Here is a 19,367-nt window from a genome sequence, read left to right as displayed (position 1 = left end):
ATCAATACACATGTACACACACCCTGAGCTCTCCCATTCTGTCTGTCTTATGATGTCCCCTCCTACATCACATTTTCGAATAGCTGCATGGATCGCATCATTGTTTCATCCTGGAACAATGGAAGAACAATCATGACAAAATGATTCAAGAACCAGCCTCACTTAAAGACATGTAACAGGTCGGAATTGTGTATATTATACGCAATATTGTATAAATATTAGAGCCTACATATTTCATGTGGTTACTAGTGCCACAAGTTCACAACACAGGAAGTGAACGATTCACTTCCTGTGTTGTGTTGACGTTCAGGGTTCTTTATTGTTATGTCTTGTGTGAGGAAGGTTCTTGCTCCTAAGTTATAAACATCTATTCTAAACATCTGTGTGCATGCAAAAGCTGTAAATTGACCTGTGTCAAGGTCTTAGGCATTGTCCAATATATGCCACAGGCTGCCTCTCTGACCTCAGACAGGCAGTGTGTGTGAAAGCTGTAAAGTGACCTGTGCATGTATCTTCCCCCCCCCCCCCCCCCCCCCGACAAGCTCAGAAATAATTAAGGAATGTTATGATGCAGTTTTATCATTATTTTACATACTTTAAAAATATATTGTTGGTCTATAACATGTTGGGACCCTGAGTGACAGATGGTACTTGTTTCTAGGTTGATGCTTCTACAAGCTATTGCTTCCAAAATATAAATAGACACTAAAAGTTGGCAAGTGGCCAAGTGTGAGCTGTGCTATTATTGACAAACATTGCACTCTGTGGAGGCAACTCTTAATCTAAAATTACCATCCCAATTTCCATACTAGACATTGGAGCAGCTGAGGACATGATGCCATCATCTGCACTGATGGAAGATGCTTTCTGGTGTTTGACACTGCTGCTGCTGCCTGCTGGTAGGTGTTTAATGGTAGGTGACAGTTTAATAAGCTTTTGTTGTTGTTGTTCGCACAGGATGTTTAACTTGAGGCCCCCAGAAGCCAACATATTGATAATATATATTATTTTAACCACACAAGCCTGATTTATACTTATACTTATACTGTTGTATGACGAAGTGTGACGGAAATTACATTTGTAAAATGTTTTAGGTTTTGGAAAATGTCCACCTGTAATGACATGCCCATAACAGCTGCAGCAGGGAGGGTTAATGTGGTTGATGTATTATGTAAATAATAAACCAGAATGTAAACAATCCAGAGACACACACATCTTTGGATGTTGGGGTTAAACGTGAGCAACAGGAGGTCAGGATAAACGGAGAGAACTATCCGAGCTGGTGGATTTATTTCTAGTTGTTGTCTCTGCATATCGATCACTTGGGTTGAGTACAGTAAGCAAATTGTTTTAACAATCTCTGCACACACGTTATGGTCATTTCATATCAGTAGAGCAGTCTACATTCTACACAGTGGTCCGTTAATTCTCAATTGTGTGTATTGCATACCTCCTGGCATGCCAGAACGAACTCATCCAAAGTGACAACTCCATCCTTGTTTTTATCCATTTTCTATGGGAAAACAAAATGTGCAAACAAAATCGACATTATTATTATTATTACTTTCAAGCTGAAAGCAATCTCTTGGAACTTAACTTGTGAACTCACGTTAGGATGCTGAACATTAAAGGTTGTTGTTGCAACCTTTAAAATTTGATAAGTGGCACATTATTAAGCCTACCGTTCGTCCATGCTGGAATAATGAGACGGAAGGTACGTGTGTCCTATCAAATTCAGCTCCTATTTATGTTGGTAAGTCTCTGGAATTGCCGGCTCTTAGGGGGTAGCACTAACACTAACTCAGCAATTAATTTGTCATAAGGAGTGGTCACCAATAATGCCCGCAGTACCAGACTTTCTTTGATTCTATATGTTTTGTTGTAAAATACATATTTGATTTGCTTACTATGGTTTTAACATCAGTGGTGGTATGTATGAATATGGTCAAGCTTGGTTATGCATCTTGCTTTCCGTAGGCGTACACTAGGCTATATGATGCAGTAAGATTATCATATTTAGTATAGCTAAATTGTGGACCCGTGATATGCGAGTAGTTTTGGGAGTAGATCGAAATATCAGATTGAGAGCAATATTTGTGGCAAATAATAAATTTTGCAGAACAATTAGCAAATTCACAATTGCCTGGAGGACAATTCCTTAAATAAAATTACTATGTATCTACTATCTACTAGTGGTTGCAGAAATATAAAAAAATGAAGTTATGTGGCATAAGGGTACATTCACACTAGCTGCCGTAAAACAAACAAACAAAAACAGTAATCACCTTTTTACATGAAACCCCTTTTTACAAGAAACCCTATGAGAAATGACCAAAACGCAATCGCAACCACTAGGCCCTGGTCAGAGCGCTTTTTCTGGATTTTTAAAGTTTTGAGGGTAGTTTAACGTTTTCAGAAATGCGCTTATGATGTGGATTGCTTTTGATCAGCTGTCCAATCTCGACTACACGAATGCAGAGCTGCTCATCAAAGCTGATGGTCTCTCTCTCTCTCTCTCTCTCTCTCTCTCTGCACACCCACACCCAACTACCACCACCAGTGTGTCCCTCCTCCTCTTCTACCTAACAAAAACAGTATATTAAACATATCTGATTACAACATTACTGATTTATTTACGTTGTTTGTGCTATATTCATCGAGGATCTGTATTTTCTTAAAGGCAATATAGCTCCCATTCACCAGCTGCACTGCACTACAGAGAAAAGCAGCAGAGAGAGGTGACAGCCAACAAGGACAAACACAGACAAGTCGGTGTTCGCCTGACAGCTCATCTATGTCATCTCAATTGAAATTAATTGCTCATTTATACCCATTCGTTTTAAACTTTGTTGTCAATATAATTAGGTACTTTCCATATATTTAATCCATTTATGTTGATCGCATGACACCCCCACCATCTTTTTTTTCTTCTTTTGTTTTAGCAGAAAGAAAATTCATTTAAGGTGCCTAGTGTGAATGTACTTTATACTATAAATGTTTTAACCTGTTTAGACCGGAACCCCTTTTGGGGTTGTTGTGGCTATGTACAGTACAGTATATAGCAACATACATTTTTAGATTTTTTTGGATAAATATTGTTTATTTCAGAAAACTTGGGTCAGGATTTAGAAGGCGTTTTTAGAATCGGCCTCAGGTCTAAATGGGTTAATTCCCTACATAGAATAATGAGATGTTGGGGTTGAGAACATGTATTATGTTATGGCTCATGCATGCTGTAGGTGAGTTAACCTGGAAGAAAGCATCCACATGCTGTTGTGGGTCATCTCCCTTAAGCTTGGGGTAGGTGTATTTGCCCATCATGTCATAAATGGCGCTTACGATCTCAGTCATCTCCTAGAATGAAAGAAATGTAGGTCACAATGTTTAACAATGTAGTACATGACACCAATAACATCATTTCACATCCGCCACTTCTATACCTCTCTGTTAATGTATCCATCTCTGTTAATATCGTAAAGGTGGAAAGTCCACTCAAGCTTTTCTCTTAGTGATCCCCGGAGCAGGGTCGACAAACCCATTACAAAGTCCTGTCAGCAACAGACAGGGACAGAGGTAGAGAACAATGAGGCCAGAGAGCGAGAGACTTCATTAATCAATATGTAATCTTGATTAATTTGTATTTTATTTTATATAATTTGTTACCTCAAATTTAATAGATCCGTTGTTTGCTGTGTCAAATGCATTGAATAGATAATGTGCATATGTGCTTGCATCTGCAAGAAAAAAAGAAAAGACAATTGTAGGCCATGAAGTCTTGAGGTTGTTATATTATATTCTTGTTTAACATGGGTGAACAGTATCCTACCTCCATGGGGGAAGAACTGAGCGTAGATGTGTTTGAATGTTTCCTCATTCACCACACCACTTGGGCACTCCTGAGGGAAAACAACACTCTGCTTGCTCATTATGCTCAACATGTTGCTTTTAAAGCCACAATACAATACATTGAAAGAGAATTAAGGAAACTACTTGGCATTACAGTATCTCAATGGCTATCATTACTATCATCAGTTTCAGATTGAGGTCATTTTTGCAGATTTGTTGACAGTTTCTGTGTCATTAACACATTTCTGTCACTGTTGTCAGATAACCGCACAATTATCAGAAGTGATTTGATCAAGGGTAACAAAGTGTTAAATGGCTAGCAGAGGCTAATCATGATTATAATGATCTGGGCTGTTACTGTTTTGCAATGTCTCAAACAACCCTCAAGGCACATCAAACTGAAATATGTTTGCTGACACTACCAGAGCAAAACAACTATAAAACTAGCAAACATGAGATGCTCGTGCTCACATTCTTGAATCCACGGTAGAGGATCTGTAGCTCCTGCTTGGTGAAGTTGGTCTGTGCTTCCAACTGCTCAAGACCCTCAGGTCGGTGACACACCATGGTCATCATCTCCAGCTCATCATCTGTCCTATCTGCAGAGACGAGAAAAATGCAAAGCGATGAATGTGTTATTGCTATAGCAGGATTAAAGGATATAACCCCTGTCTAACAGAAAGGATAACTCCTGTCTAACAGAAAGGATAACCCCTGTCTAACATAAAGGATAACCCCTGTCTAACAGATATCCACAAACACCTGTGGTAGAACTGTGAGAACTTGGTGAACCACAGATGCTCTGAAGCTGTGTGACATAGACTGCTGCAGTGGCGATGGGAAGATTGAGTCAGCAGGAAACGTCTTAAAAATACGAAGAGGAAAGCAGAAATAAAGCTAGCAGAAAAAGTTCAAGGGGACATAGCATAGAGGTTAAAGGCACGTGTGCTCATACTTTATTTATATACTGTAGTGCAGGGTTGTCCAAACCTTTTTCAAATATATTTCAAAATATGAAAATACTGTGTCGTAGGGCCGACTGCATCTCCTGTCATACTGGACCATAACAAAGTCACTTACACAGTAAATGCATCGCATTACGACAATTTAATTTAACTACAGTGCAATATCAATAGTATTTTTTGGGGGAGGGATTTGTATATTTGTAGGTTCAGTTTTCGCCCTGATGAAGACCCTAACCGGTCGAAACATGTTGCCATTTTTATAGAATAAAATTTGTTTTATCTTTACTTCCTCTCCTCCACATTTTGAGTGCTCGGATCTCTCCATTTTTAAGTCTACCTTCCCGCTGATCCTATAAGCACCTTCAATACTCTTTTATCTCCTGTCAGCACCCGCTTGGCCTTTTTCTCTGCAAATCAATAGTCTTTTCTTTTGGTGGCAGTGTAGCCAAATGTAAGTCATTCATCTGTGCTGTGAACAAAACAAAAACAATTCACCCTTATTTCACATGCATGCACAGCATTACTATTAAATTTACAGTCCAATAAATTGTCTTTTGCTCAAATAACAGTGTATCCAGTTGCAACCACAAGTGAGAATGTCTGAAGAAAATATTTATTATAATGATTATAATTTTTAAAAAAAATGGTGTGGCGGTCTGGGCAGGCTGCAATGCAGCATGACAGTGTGTCACAGGTTAGAATCCCGTTCCCGATGACCTTTGCTGCGTGTCACTCCCCATCTCAAATAATAGCCTCAGATTAATGTATAGAGATCAATAAATTGTTTTACTTTTCAAATAAGAAAACATAACTTTTCTGTGGTTTCACATTCAGCCCATAGCGATTTCTATTCCTCTTGAGATCAAACATTGACGTCACCTTATTTTAGTTGTTTGCAAATTTGAACATAAAGACCTGAATGCTTAAAATGATTGTGCCTCATTCCCAGACCAGTCACTATGTGAAATTAAGATAATAAAAATAATAATAATAATAATTTCCCGCTTTGGTGGCACCTTGGTGTCTATGGGTTTGAATCCACCACGGTGCATTCAACTTAGCCGAGCGTCTATGTGAACACAATAGTCTGTGCGGAGGGAAGCATGCCGGAGACTAGTTTGATGTATGTCACTGCACTACTCCCACGGGCTGGGGGGGCGGCACCTGTCAGCGGGGAATACTGACAGGCACTGCACCAACATTGAGTAGGATGGAGGCGTTACATCCTCTCGGTGGGGGCTCCTCACTGGCAGGTGAGCCAGTAGGGTACAACAGCACTGACACTAAACTGGGGAGAAAAAAGGGGTAACAAATTTTAAGAAAGAAAGGTAATTTCTCCACTTTACTTATAGTCTCTGTCTCTTATAGTTTCTGTTTTACTTCTGTCTTCGAGTTTTCTTTTCACTTATCAAAGAAGACGTCAAATACAAATGGATTATCTATCATCATTCAAGGCTTTTTGTTCATCTGCTCCTGCTTGACTCTTTGTTGTCATGGAGACAACCATGTGCATGTGAAAACAGGATGAATTATTTCACAGAGGAAAATACGAATATAAAAGTTGACCAAAAAAAGACTTGCCACACACTACCTAAATGTAAACCCCTGGATTAATTTGGCCTTGTGTGTCTTTATATCAGGCAGTTTTTAACCACTTTCAACCTTGCGTCCTTATTTTGAGCTTGTCATAGGCAAAACATTTAAAAAAATGTAAAGAATATATAAAAAAAATCCAAAATAGTGAAAATAGTAGAATAAGTAGATACAGTATACAAATTCACAATGCGTAATGTATGTTGCTCATCCTGCTCATGTCATGACCTTGTAGATAGACCTTTTTTGCTATTCATCTTACAACAAAGTATATAGAGCTTAAGTGGTTAAAGATAACCTTTGACAAATCCTTACAATCACAGTGTGAAGAAGAGGAAGCCGGCAGAGGTGATGATTAGAGGAAGGGGAGGTGAGAGAGTGAGATATGAGGAAGCAGGGAGAGCAGGGTGTAGGAGGTAGAGTCTGAAGAAAAGGATAACTACGGTAGGTTGATATCCACACAAACATTAAATCTTTAGTTAAGACGGGGGAAAGGCAGGATAGGGTTAGGAGACACTCGCTTCTGAAAATAGTCATTTTACCTGCTGAAAAGCATTGCTTAAACCAACACACTGTGTTAAAAACAACATATCTCTGAATACAAATTCTGAAATGATGACCAAAATGTCAGTCTTTTCTTTAATGAAACTTCAGCGTGGGAAATACTAATCCTTTTGCTGCCCACACTGTGGAGGCCACGCTGCTTCCCCAGGGTCTACTTAACAATCACCAACAAGATAATATGATGTTACTGTCATAGGATTCAGCTAAGGAGCCATTTGAATCCCATGACTGAAAGGTCATAGAGGGGTCACATGGATCTGGTAATGGTGAATGTCAGCTTGATCAATGCTTGATCAATGTCTTCTACGCGTGTGTTGTAGAATCTACGACAACCTAACCCAACCTTTTAACATCTAACCATTTGAAGTTTACAGTATTTTGAACACACTTTAGACCATTCTGTTCAAGCATGAAGGAAATTATTAGTTTTATCATATCGTATTTTTGGGATGCTCCTCACAATCCGTGCTTTTGAGTTCCCAGCGATGATCAAGGGCCAAGGCGTTATTAAAGCTTAAAGCTAGCTTTTATTAGTAGTCGTGATGAAATTGAAGATCAATCCCTCTGATTAACTACCGTATGCACAGGGGAATTGGTTATTCTTCTTTACCTCTTCTTTCAAAGGAGAACTTTGCAAATGCAGTGCTGTGAAATACACTGCATTATGAGATGAGATTTTTGAATGGTGTTTAATATTGTATGATTCTTGTACATCCACTTGTGTGGTACAGTACAGTGCAAGCTAACATTTCCTAGACATCCTAAAGCTCATAACCATCCAGAGACGCACTGGTATGTTTCAGTGTGTCTGTACCAATACGGTCATTTACTGCTGTGTCGTGCTGCTTTAACTTCATCATTCACCCAGTGGAGTCAGAGCAGAGAGTTGTTCATGCGTTCCACTTATGCCCCCACAACCCAGTCTCCATGGCAACGTGGTTCTCAAGCATAAGCCCAGAGAGAGGTATATGATATGTGAGCTGAGTGTTAATGCACATGGTCTTGTTCAAACACGCCCCCCCCCACACCCACCCTGACTCCATCACCCTGGACCTGGGGTGATGGTTTTGATCTCCGTCTTTCCCAAGGGCATCTGAATGTATGACATTTTATAACCCTGACATGATACGACATTGCATAGACCATTACCATGGTGATGGCAATGGTCTATGCAATGTTATATCCCTCAGCCATCACCGTGGTAATGTAATATTATCTGTCTCACACCACTGATTATTCTCCCTCCCATCTCTCACACTTCTGTTGCCCCTTCATTCAGTAAGGTTTATGTGTTTTTGTCCAACTAGCTATATTTACACTCCGTTCTGCTGCTTTTGATATTTCTTGTACCTTAACATTGCTACTTGTAACCCACTTCAGGTTTAGATAAAAGGAGATCAAATGTGGCTAAACGACAAATGAACTTCCCCATGATGGCATTCCGTATTCATTCCACAGTAATCTCACTAAGCTCTTCATAGTTAAGACGATTTCATGTAATGGACCTTTGCAAATATTTGACAGTTGACACGTGTCATTCTCCTAAGAGAAACATACATTAATCATTGACGGGCATTCCCACCGACCCAAATGTTTGTCTGAACGCTTGCATCTATTTATCTGTCTCCCCTTTCTTTCTGGTGATCATTGACGTACCTCTGGAGGGTCTCCTCTGCTTGGTTTGCATGGTCAAAGTGCCCACAACTGCACCCATGTTGTCACCGTGGAAACCAGCCTATTCAAGCAACCCAGAGAGTAGTCCTTTTATTTATTCCTGAATTTTTGTCGGAAGCCTTTTGTTTCTTTCCCGTCTATTGCTCGGTATCTTTGAGGGGCATTCCTTTTATCTCCTCTCCGTGGCTTTAGATCTATCTCTGATGAATGTCCTCTTCTTTCTCATACGGTCTTTCTCGGTTTACTGATCTCTCTCTCTCTACTCTCTCTCTCTCTCTCTCCAAACACACACACACGTTGCCCTTGCGTTGCCACTCCCCTTATTCTTTCATCTTTCTCCCTTTCCCCTCTTCTTTTCTCTCTCTGCCCCTGTTGTCAGATAACATCAGTAACTGTTGCAGTACCCCCCCTCCCCACCCCACCCAGCATATAGTGGCTAATGCAAAGCGTGTAACGGCTCAGAGCTCTTTGTTCTTTGCATTTATCATACTGTGCATTTCCCTCTGACATGTTTTGCTCTTGCCAGCCACACACACACACACACACACACACACACACACACACACACACACACACACACACACACACACACACACACACACACACACACACACACACACACACACACACACACACACACACACACACACACACACACACATTAAAAGTTAATGTGTATTTAGCTACTATGTTTAAAAAAAAGGTTTCTATGCAGTCCTCTACTTCTTCTCGTTTTGTTTTGGACATTAGTATCATTAGAAACATTATCTTTGAAAGCAGCCAGGCTGAGTCTATGAAAGGTATAGAATTATTAGAATAGTCTGTAGTAATTTGAGGAACAGAGATGGCAAGATATATAGACTTAGAGAGAAAGGAAAGTATAAGATATGAGGTCTGAGATAGTTATCTCAGATGGTTATATAACATCAGTATGCGGCCCAGCCACACGGTGTGCAGTGGTAACAACATCTGTACAGTCAGAGGTTCTAACCCATGTGCAATTATCCTGAACAAGAGATCATTCTATAGATCACAGTTGTCGGGTCAAGTCGTAAAATGTATTTATAAAGCACATTTAGAATTAAAAACCGGTGTTTTTGACCAAAGTGACCAGAAGTGACCAGGAGGTAGCTAAAATCATAAATAGAAATAGAAAAGTGTGCTTCTCGGAGCTCTCAGCCAGCCCAGGTTGCCTATACCCAGGACGGTGTCAGTTGTGGGGTGTCAGGACACGAGTTAACTGCGGGGGGAAGTTGTACGACAGATGTAGTACGTTTGTGGTTGCCCCAGAAGTGAAAGCTCTTTTGGAGGTTTTCCGAAAATATTTATATTAATTATTTTAAGCCTGAAATGTTAACAATTAATCTATAATCGATTAATTGCCGCTAAGAATTTAATCGATTAAATGTATTGATTTTCAATTAATTTCGTTTTTTTGGTGGTCTGGTGAATCATGACCATGATTCACCAGGAGGGTAGGGTTTCAGACTATAGAAGCACATGCAGTAGCGTTTTAAATGCGGAAGTCTTGCAATTCCAGATTTGACCACCATGCAGGCGGCAGCAGCTTCACTGTTCTGCCGCGGTTCTTGGGGCTTGGTTCAGAGTATGGGAAGCCATTGGCGGCCCCTCATTGGCTGGCCTTTAGCCAATAGGGAGAAAGTGAGAAAGTGACGACAAGTTGCAGGGTCTGTTTATTGACAGCTTTTCCAAGTTGTTTCTGCAACACAACAGTGATTTATAGCATTTGTGGTGCTCCCTATGGGTGGAAGTGAAATTGCTTTTTGCTCTGCGTTGTTCAGAGGCACCTCAATGTGATTATAATTTGGGTCAGATCAGGTCATGATTTGTGTCATTATTGGCAAAACGGGCCCCGCCCACAAACGTTGGAAGTCGATCGTAACTAATCGAATGGATGAAAAGAAAATCAGATTAGGCATGGTGGGGTGGGGAGTTGGGTGTTTTCAGGAGGGGATGGGCAACTGTATGCTTGAAGCAGGATGGAGAGGTACCAGTGGCCATGGACTTGTTAATAGAGAGGATTCTGAGACTGGCTATGTCACACACATCCCTCAGGAGGGCAATGGGGACAATGTCAAGGTTGCAGTTTTCATGGTGGAAACAATCTTTATAAGAGAGGATAGTGTAATGGGTGGGAACAAGTCCAATTTAATGCACAAATCACGGGGGATATTCATTTTAATGTCCTCTAGTTTCGTGATTTTTTTTTTTTTTTCAAACAAATTATTAACACTTAGCAGAGGACATATCCAAGATGATACTGGGAGCAGGCTGGATGGTTTTGCTCTCGCTGCCTTAATTGCTTCCTGATAGGTGTGAAGATTGTTTCTTAATATTTCAAAGGACATCACACTCCCTCTTCAGGGCTCTGGTGGCGTCATCAAGCCAAGGCAAACCTTTGGGCTTAGGCTGTATTTCTTATTAATTTTTTTATTTACGGGGAGCAATAGTATTCAGAAAAGCAGCACAAGTGGTATTAAATAAGGAAGTGAGTTCTCAGTGCTGATACAGGGAGCAGAAGCCTCAATAATGCAGGTATTGGAAGCAGCAATCAGAGCTTCAGATTGGCAGTTGAATAGTTAATGTGAGCGCAACTTAGTAGAGATTTACTAGGAGAGAATGACAGAGATTTACTAGGAGAGAAAGACAGAGATTTAGTAGGAGAGAAAGACAGAGATGCATCAAATGTAGCAGCACTATCTACCAGCATCAAGTATCTCCATAATTGCTGATTGGAAAACCAAATCATAAAAGGAGAATTATGGCTTAGCTTATGTGTGGGTCTAGTGTCAAGGAGAGTAACATTAATAGACTCCAACAGATGAATAAAATCTTTAACGAGAGGCTTAGCAGGACAACAGACATTAATATTAAAATCATCAAGAATCAGAACTTGATCCGACAGATGACAGCCAAAGTTCTGAGATAACAAAGTTTTTATTTCCATGAGCTTTACAGAATCAGTGCTACTTGCCATGCTGTGGTATTAGTTGAAATTAAAACTTTTATCACTAAAGAGAACTGTTATGTAGTGGACAGTGGCTCTTCCCCAGTGTGTGTGGGGATGGCTGGTTTACACACACACACACACACACACACACACACACACACACACACACACACACACACACACACACACACACACACACACACACACACACACACACACACACACACACACACACACACACACACACACACACACACACACACACACACACACGTGCGAGAAATACACAAACACACGTGCGAGAAATACACAAACATCCAGGTGGTGAATTCATTATTGAGATTACTATGAGAAACCTACTATTTTCCACGCAATCAAGCATGCACATTCAGTAAATCTCAGTCCCTGGTGTTGGTTTGTTCACTCTTCTACCCCCCCCCCCCCTCTCTTGTCCTCAGCATCCCTTTCCCCAACTGAACTCTACACATGTTACTCTCTTCCTACCAAATACCATCAGAGATGACTGCAAACTTCCATTCATGACTCAGTATAAAAACTGAGCTAATTCATGTTTAATATTTCCCCTGAAGACTCCCAGCATTTAAGGTACAGTATAGATTTAGCCTTGTTGAACCTAGCAATTATACAGTTGATATACAGATCTTATACAATTGTAATGATATCACTTATAATCACCCACATAGTCACAGCTTCTTTTTATATTCAAACTGCAGTAAACATACTCCTGTATTAAATTATTATTGTTTTTAGATTTTGAAACTAGATATGCGTTCACCTTTTGTTGTCATGTGCTCCTGGTGAGCTGAGAGTTGACAGCCTCACAGGTGACCTCACAAAGGAGCTTTTGACCACTGTTGTGTTACTGAAACAAAGCCACATTAATTTATGTGGAAAGTCACAACTATAAACTTGCCTATAAAGAATTATAGGCCTATATTAGTGAGATTGTTATTCTACTTCTTGAACAACAGGTGGCAGCAATGTAAGCTCTTCTTTGGCACAGGCTGGGCTGTGCCACTGCCAGAAGTTGTTGCATTGTTACACAATGCAGCACCAGAACCCTTAACTCTCTCAGTGCCACGCCCCGAGATATCCCGAGTACCCTCCCTGCCAGCACGAGAAATCCCGAGTTTTTACTTTTGACTGTGGTCGCGCTATTCTGTTTATTTTCATGATCACTTTTCGCTCCAACGGAGAGGTCCACGTCTACTCTCTTTGGTCTGGGTGACGGATCAGTCATCGTAGTCGTGTATCACATCGTAATTTAGCCCGATCAACGATTGTCGAAAATGTCAACATCCGGTTATGACCGGATGTGACGTGAGCCTGTTTGGGAGGGGGCGAGTGAGCCAGCGAGGTCATCAATGTGTCGATTTGTTGCTCTCTACTGGTAGAACTGTATTATGGGTTTAAAAACCCAATCAGATAATTTATTTGAATGAAAAATTACAAAATTAAATTGCTGGCACTGGGGGAGTACTTTATGAAAATACTCTTGGCAGTGAAAGAGTTAATAATGAATAATTATGGCCTCTAATTATGAAAGCCATGACAACAAGTGTGGAGGTAATGGAAAACGAATGCCGATAATGGAATGGAGGGTGAGAGAAGGCGAGGGATGAAAATAAACAGGAGTGCAGTGAGGTGTTACATAAAAATGGGTAGAGAGATTATTTAAAAATTAAAAGCAGAGGCACATACTGTCAGCTTCAATCCACTCCATACAGAGAAATGGAGAGAGCAAGAGAGTGTGTGTGAGAGAGAGGGTGAGGGTGATTTAGGGTAGATGATGAACAGACTATGTGAAAAGTTCATGCGCTCCAAATCTGCACTACACTATTGGGCAGGAGGTAGAGGAATGGTAGATGCTTTGGGCCACAGATGTGGAAGTCCTGACTGCCATGCAAGGCCATATGACAACTGTGGCAGGCTTACAAGGTTAATGTTAAAGGAGAGATCCGGCCATTTTAAGTGTTATCACAGACGCCAGGTTCTGTGAGAGAAACAAGCAACCAGCGTCATCTCGTTCTGCACGAACGGTAGCTCGTGCGCAACATTCAGCACATGTTTGAGTATCATGAGACACTCTTACACACGGCTCCCATTATGCCAACGGAGGGGGTCGCCAGACTGGACGACAGGGGACTCTCTGGAATAACTCAACGTCCCTTTCAATGTTGGTGAGTGATTAGCGACACATCAAAGATAACACTTAAAATGGCCGGATCTCTCCTTTAAGATCTAATGGATGTGAAGGGCATGTAGGCTAATGTCAGACAGGAAGTCTTAGTTGGGGCCTTGCAGCCATTATTATTGTGAGGTCTTTGTGTTATTATTCTTTCAGATGATTTCTTGGCATTTATGCTTTATTTGGATAGAGACGGGAAAGGTGGAAGAGAGAGGAAGGGATGACATGCAGCAAACGGCTTGGGTTCAAACCCCGGTCAGTTGCGGGAAGGATTTATACAGTACTATAGCCTTATTTGTGTGGTATGCGTGCTGACCAGGTGAGCCACTGAGGTGCCCTGTCTTAGTGTTGTTTTTGTCCATCATTTATCAAGAATGAATGAGTTTGAGAAAAATTGCCGACTTGTGACACCGTGGGCCTGTAGGAGGCATTTCAACAGCCATTTATGGATAACTGTGTGGGTTTATTGCATGTGTGCATTGAGTGGGTTTGCTCACATGCACACAGTTTCACAATGTTTGTCACAAAGCCTGCATGCATACTTTATGCACAATACAGTGTTTTAAAGATCTCAGCACGAACTGTACTATTTCCATATTTATAAATACACACAATTATTTAGGAGTGAATCCATGAAAAAATCTTGCTAATGTGGCCTTAATACTTTTTTAGTTTTCAGTTTACCCTATATAAAGTACCTGTTTGTGTGGAAAATATGCATTTCTAACCTCATGCATAATGTATGACATGTGCATGATGGTCCTCTAGTCTAGTGATCTAGGTGATCCCTCCAGAGAGATGCTCTTGCCCTTGCTTCTATGGAGTTATGTTACTTGGCATAGGGTTCAAGGAGCCACAGGGTAAATCAAACCAAGATCTGTGTGGAGTGGATCTTGTCATTTTAACCTAAAATGTTAACCAATTATTTTCGGGTGGAAACTAAATCTAAGAATTATTGCAAGAGTTACAATAATGGTTTCAATATTAGTATACTTGTGATGGGGAAATTATTGCATTATTATTGTTGTTATTATTATTATTATTATAAAACTTCTTAAATGTAACCATTTGTAAGTGGTGACTGGGGTGACTTGACGAACTTTTGTAAGTCACAGGTGATTTGGACACACACACACACACACACACACACACACACACACACACACACACACACACACACACACACACACACACACACACACACACACACACACACACACACACACACACACACACACACACACACACACACACACACACACACACACACACACACACACACACACAGATTTCGGTGGACTAATGTGGTAATCGGTGGATGATGGCAATTCCACCATCCAACTGAGGTTTGTCCATTAGATTAGGATCCGGGTGGCGTGGTTTGAATTAATGAGAAATAATGTAGTTGTAATAAGTTCACACATTTGAGATGGGATGGATATCTGGTGGGCTGAGAAGCCTTGGCTAAGGCTCTCAGACAGTCAGTGTGAACGACTGTTTGTTGTGATGACATGGTGCTGTTGTAACTGAACACCGACTGGACCACAGAGAGGGGATGGACTTATCTGAGTAAACAATGCATCTCTTGAGTAAACTATGCATTGACCTTATGGCTGATGTCTGTGTTTATAGGTTGAAGAAAGTGATTAGTCTTAAAACTGGACAGGTGAATGATGAATACATTCTTATGTTCTTGCCCCTTAAATCCTGACACATTACTGTATAATATTAATAGTGTCAAGGCTATGTACTCATTCCAGTGATCTATTCTGTTTCATTTTGGCTTAGATGTCTTATTGCAAACAATCTGTTGAGCAACGGAGAGAATCATCACCTGTTCTTCAAAAATTAGCTGCCTCATTTAACCTGTTCAATCCAGGAACGCATCTCTGTCATTTTAGATTTCTTTGGTTATTCAAAAATAGCAGATATACAAGCTCATAGTGCGGCACAGATTACCGCGCTATGAGCTTGTAGATCTTGTAGACCAAAGAGACTTGCACCTCAAGCCCCCTTTGGTCTTGTAGACCAAAGAGACATGCACCTCAACCTCTCTTAGTGAGGACCTACTCTTGTCCGTTGTTTATTTATCGGCAGCAGAAAATCGTATTTGTTTTAAATCTTTAAATCAACTGACCAGCTCAAAGGGACAGCAACATCATGTGGGGGAACATGGCAACTCTAGCCTTGATTAAAACAACATTATTAATACCTCCAGTTATGATAGATTATGTCTGACAGCTTCCATAAACATCACTGTCTCTTTTATCGGTTTCTTCTGACTCTCATAAATAATATACCATAGGAAAGTGACCCCTTGTCACTTGCACTTTAAATCAACTGCTCATAGTGCATCAACTCAGCAGTACAAACACACTCGGAGATAGATAAATCCAAGACACACAAATAGCCTAAGGGTTTCAGTGCCGGACAATAATCTGTATACACCAGCAATAAGAGACTCCCTTTAATTCATTTGATTTGATTTCAGCCCTGATGCCATTATTATTTGAGTTATTTTTGGCAGTGTTGAGGCAGCATACGATTGCATGGGGGGGCCTTTATGGTCTGATTATTTCTTCATGAACAAGCTAAGTAAAAAGGCTTCCACGTCTTACTGTATATACAGTATGCTTGACTCCCTGAGGCCCTCAGGTCACATTTGCATTGCTCTCCTGGCATGTATGAAAACAACCGAGGCAAGAGGTTTATTCAACTTAAATGTTATGTAATATTATTGAGGTCTACATCCATAGGGTGTATTGAGTATAGAAGGCTATTACTCAAATGAAAATTTTAGTTTTCATGGGAACGGAATGCAGTCTCTCTGCCTCTGAAAATAGCGTATCCTTGAATAATCAGTCATGCAGGTGCGTGTCTCAGCGTGGCCTAGTTCTGAACTGTGCTGACATATTATGAGCTTGTAGATCAGCCAGTTTTTGATGTGCAACAACACTGTTGTACGACAAATTATAAATTGACCATCACTTGTTTCTGTCTAAAAAGAAAGCCCTCATCTCCTGTGCACCGATCAGAGATAGGTACATTTTAAATGTGACAAAGAATGTGCACTTAGACTCTGCATTGGAGCTAATACTTTGACTCGAAATGGTTCCATCTTTACTGACAGTGAGAGCAGTGTTTAGCCCATTCAACCCGGGAAACGCATCCGTGTCATTTTAGATTTCTTTGGCTATTCAAAAATAGCAGATCTACAAGCTATGAGCTTGTAGATCTGCTATTTTTTTTTTATCGACGGCCAAATACATATCTAAAAATGTTTTCTAAGTCCTAACAGTATGTTGCTATATCAGTGGTGCTCCAACTTGGACCCCCAAAATGATATGTATTTGGCCGCGGACCCCCATCTCAAAATATGTTGTCCCAGGGACCCCCAGAAGCACAGATCTGAGTTAAAAATGTTCGCTTTAAAACATATATATATATATTCAAAAATGTGCACAAATTGTCCACGATAAAAAAAAAAAGGCAGATCTACAAGCTCATAGCTCATAGTGCACTCAGTGCCGCGCTATGAGCTTGTTTATCTGCTATTTTTGAATAGCCAAAGAAATCTTAAAATGACACGGATGCGGTCTTAATGGATTGATGGAGATTTGGCATGTTTTATCTGTAGTGACTGTGTCCCTAAGCAACTCTGAAGTAGTGACTCAGCATGTGGTGTTCCGATTGCTGTTAAGTTGAGAGATTGAAACATGAGAGACATCAGGTTGATAGATACAGATGTTGCTGGGGTTGTTTGTACATAAATTATGTGAAGAAGGGATTTATCGAAGAAAGTGATTTCAGATACAGATTGACCTTAAAAGAGAGATAAAGAGATTCATGGAAAGCGCAACGGGTGGGAAGTATAGAGAACACTACACAGTACAATACACTACTCAGTATTCATTTAACGCTGAGAGTTCACAAATGGAACCAAATTGACCTGTATGTACTGTACACTCAGAGTTAAATTAATTCTATGGATTCTATTGTGTACAGCTGTTACTGAAATGAAATGAAAAGAGGAGAGATGTGGTAATAACTTACAGTAAGCTCATCACTCAGTTTTTGGGGCTATAGAAAACTGGTTCTCAACGTGCAGTCAGGGGGGTCCCCAGTTAAATGATTGTACACTTTCAGAGTTAAATTGACACTGCAGGGATGTTGCAGTGTAGATTGAGGTCCCAGAGATTAAAAATGTTTTAAATGGGGGCCTAATGCATATCAAACTGGTGGGGTGTCCTTGAAAAAAACAAAAACCCTGAGAATCACTGAGAACATTCTACATCATGTCTTTGCTGGTCCTTCCGACAAGCAAGCAGTCATTTTCTAATCAGAATGGCAGATGTTTTGAGAGGAGTTTCTTTTTCTCCTTCATTGATAATTGTATACAGTATTTGTTAAATATAAGAATGTCATATGCTTAATGCTGTATAATAAGACTGTTCAATATTGTATCTCAAAATATGGCTCTTTTGATACTGTTTTATTGTCACATGACAGGTTTACAGAAGTAAAGATGTGGGTGAAATTCGTTTTCGTGCATAGTTAGGATAGCTACCCATCAGTAGGCTACAAGCTGAAACGACTACATGACAGACATATCCAACTACATAGTTGGAAATACATTAAATTGGCTTATTTTAAACATTAAAATGGGCTAATAAATTGGTGAAAAACAAAACAATGTTAAGCTATTAAGTCAAGACATTACAGTACCTTTCGAGAGGGTTCCCGACACAAGTCTTTGCAGAGACTGGATTAATTTGAGCACCCCCTGTCTGCAGCGGCTGGTACAACCAGCCATCCTGAAGCAAGTGGTGGTGGCTGATGGGGCTTCAAGAGAGAAAATGTATCCACTATCCTCCAATATGGCTTCAAATAATGTCAACACAAGGAATGCAAGAAATGCTTCCCTCTAGAGGAATATAAAATCCAGCAAAGAATGATCCCTAGGAGAGAAACAATTTAATACTTTATGAGATATGAGGTCGTAATGTCTTGAGGAAATCTTCAGTGAAAAAAAGATTGAACTTTTTCCAACCCAGGTGCAATGAATGATTTTAAAGTCATATAATTACTTCCAGGTGACTTCCAGGTATCTGTTTACTCAGACAGTTATTCCCAACATGTGCATTTCACTGAAGCGTACCACACGTGCTCTGAGGCTGTTGTGCTGAACAGGCATTAAACCACACCGGCAGCATTGGCGGGAAAGAAAAGCCCAGACCTTTGTCTCAAAAGAAGAAGAAAAAGTTGTGGTCCACAGACAGGGAAGAGGCAGAAGATGAATTATTGAAGAACTCCGGAAAGGAGTGCGTGAAGCGCCTTGAGCAATAAAAGTTCTGTATGTCTGGAGAAACGCACTTTGGTCCACTTCTTCTCACCTCGCCTGTGCAATTGCCCCACCAGGCATTTCTTCTCCTAATCTGTCTGTTTTGTGTCCCCTGTGTTCCTCCAGTGGTATGAGAGGCAGCAGAGTGTCTTTTGATATAATAGTAGTGTGTGCGTATGTGTGTGTGCGTGTGTGTAGGTGTCC

The 19,367-nt window shown here is 40.4% G+C and overlaps 1 protein-coding gene across 2 annotated transcripts; it reads right to left on the bottom strand.

The window, feature by feature from the left end:
* Positions 1–62: 62 nt before the first annotated feature.
* kcnip1b (Kv channel interacting protein 1 b) lies at positions 63–18,635 on the bottom strand (the record flags this gene model as incomplete). Of its 2 annotated transcripts, none has more annotated exons than XM_080434765.1 (8): positions 63–110; positions 1,451–1,513; positions 3,250–3,354; positions 3,441–3,548; positions 3,664–3,734; positions 3,827–3,896; positions 4,318–4,445; positions 18,548–18,635. In XM_080434765.1, the coding sequence occupies 8 exons, from the start codon at positions 18,633–18,635 to the stop codon at positions 63–65; spliced, it is 681 nt and encodes a 226-aa protein (XP_080290891.1). The 2 variants fall into 2 exon arrangements, with proteins under 2 accessions (XP_080290891.1, XP_080290892.1); XM_080434766.1 differs by lacking the exon at positions 18,548–18,635 and adding an exon at positions 8,625–8,763.
* Between the last annotated feature and the right edge of the window lie 732 nt (positions 18,636–19,367).

The sequence above is a fragment of the Gymnoscopelus braueri genome (genome assembly GCF_963280865.1).
Source record: "Gymnoscopelus braueri genome assembly, chromosome: 8".
NCBI lineage: Eukaryota > Metazoa > Chordata > Actinopteri > Myctophiformes > Myctophidae > Gymnoscopelus > Gymnoscopelus braueri.
The sequence above is the reverse complement of the archived record's forward strand: the minus strand, read 5'-3'. Positions and strand labels throughout refer to the sequence as shown.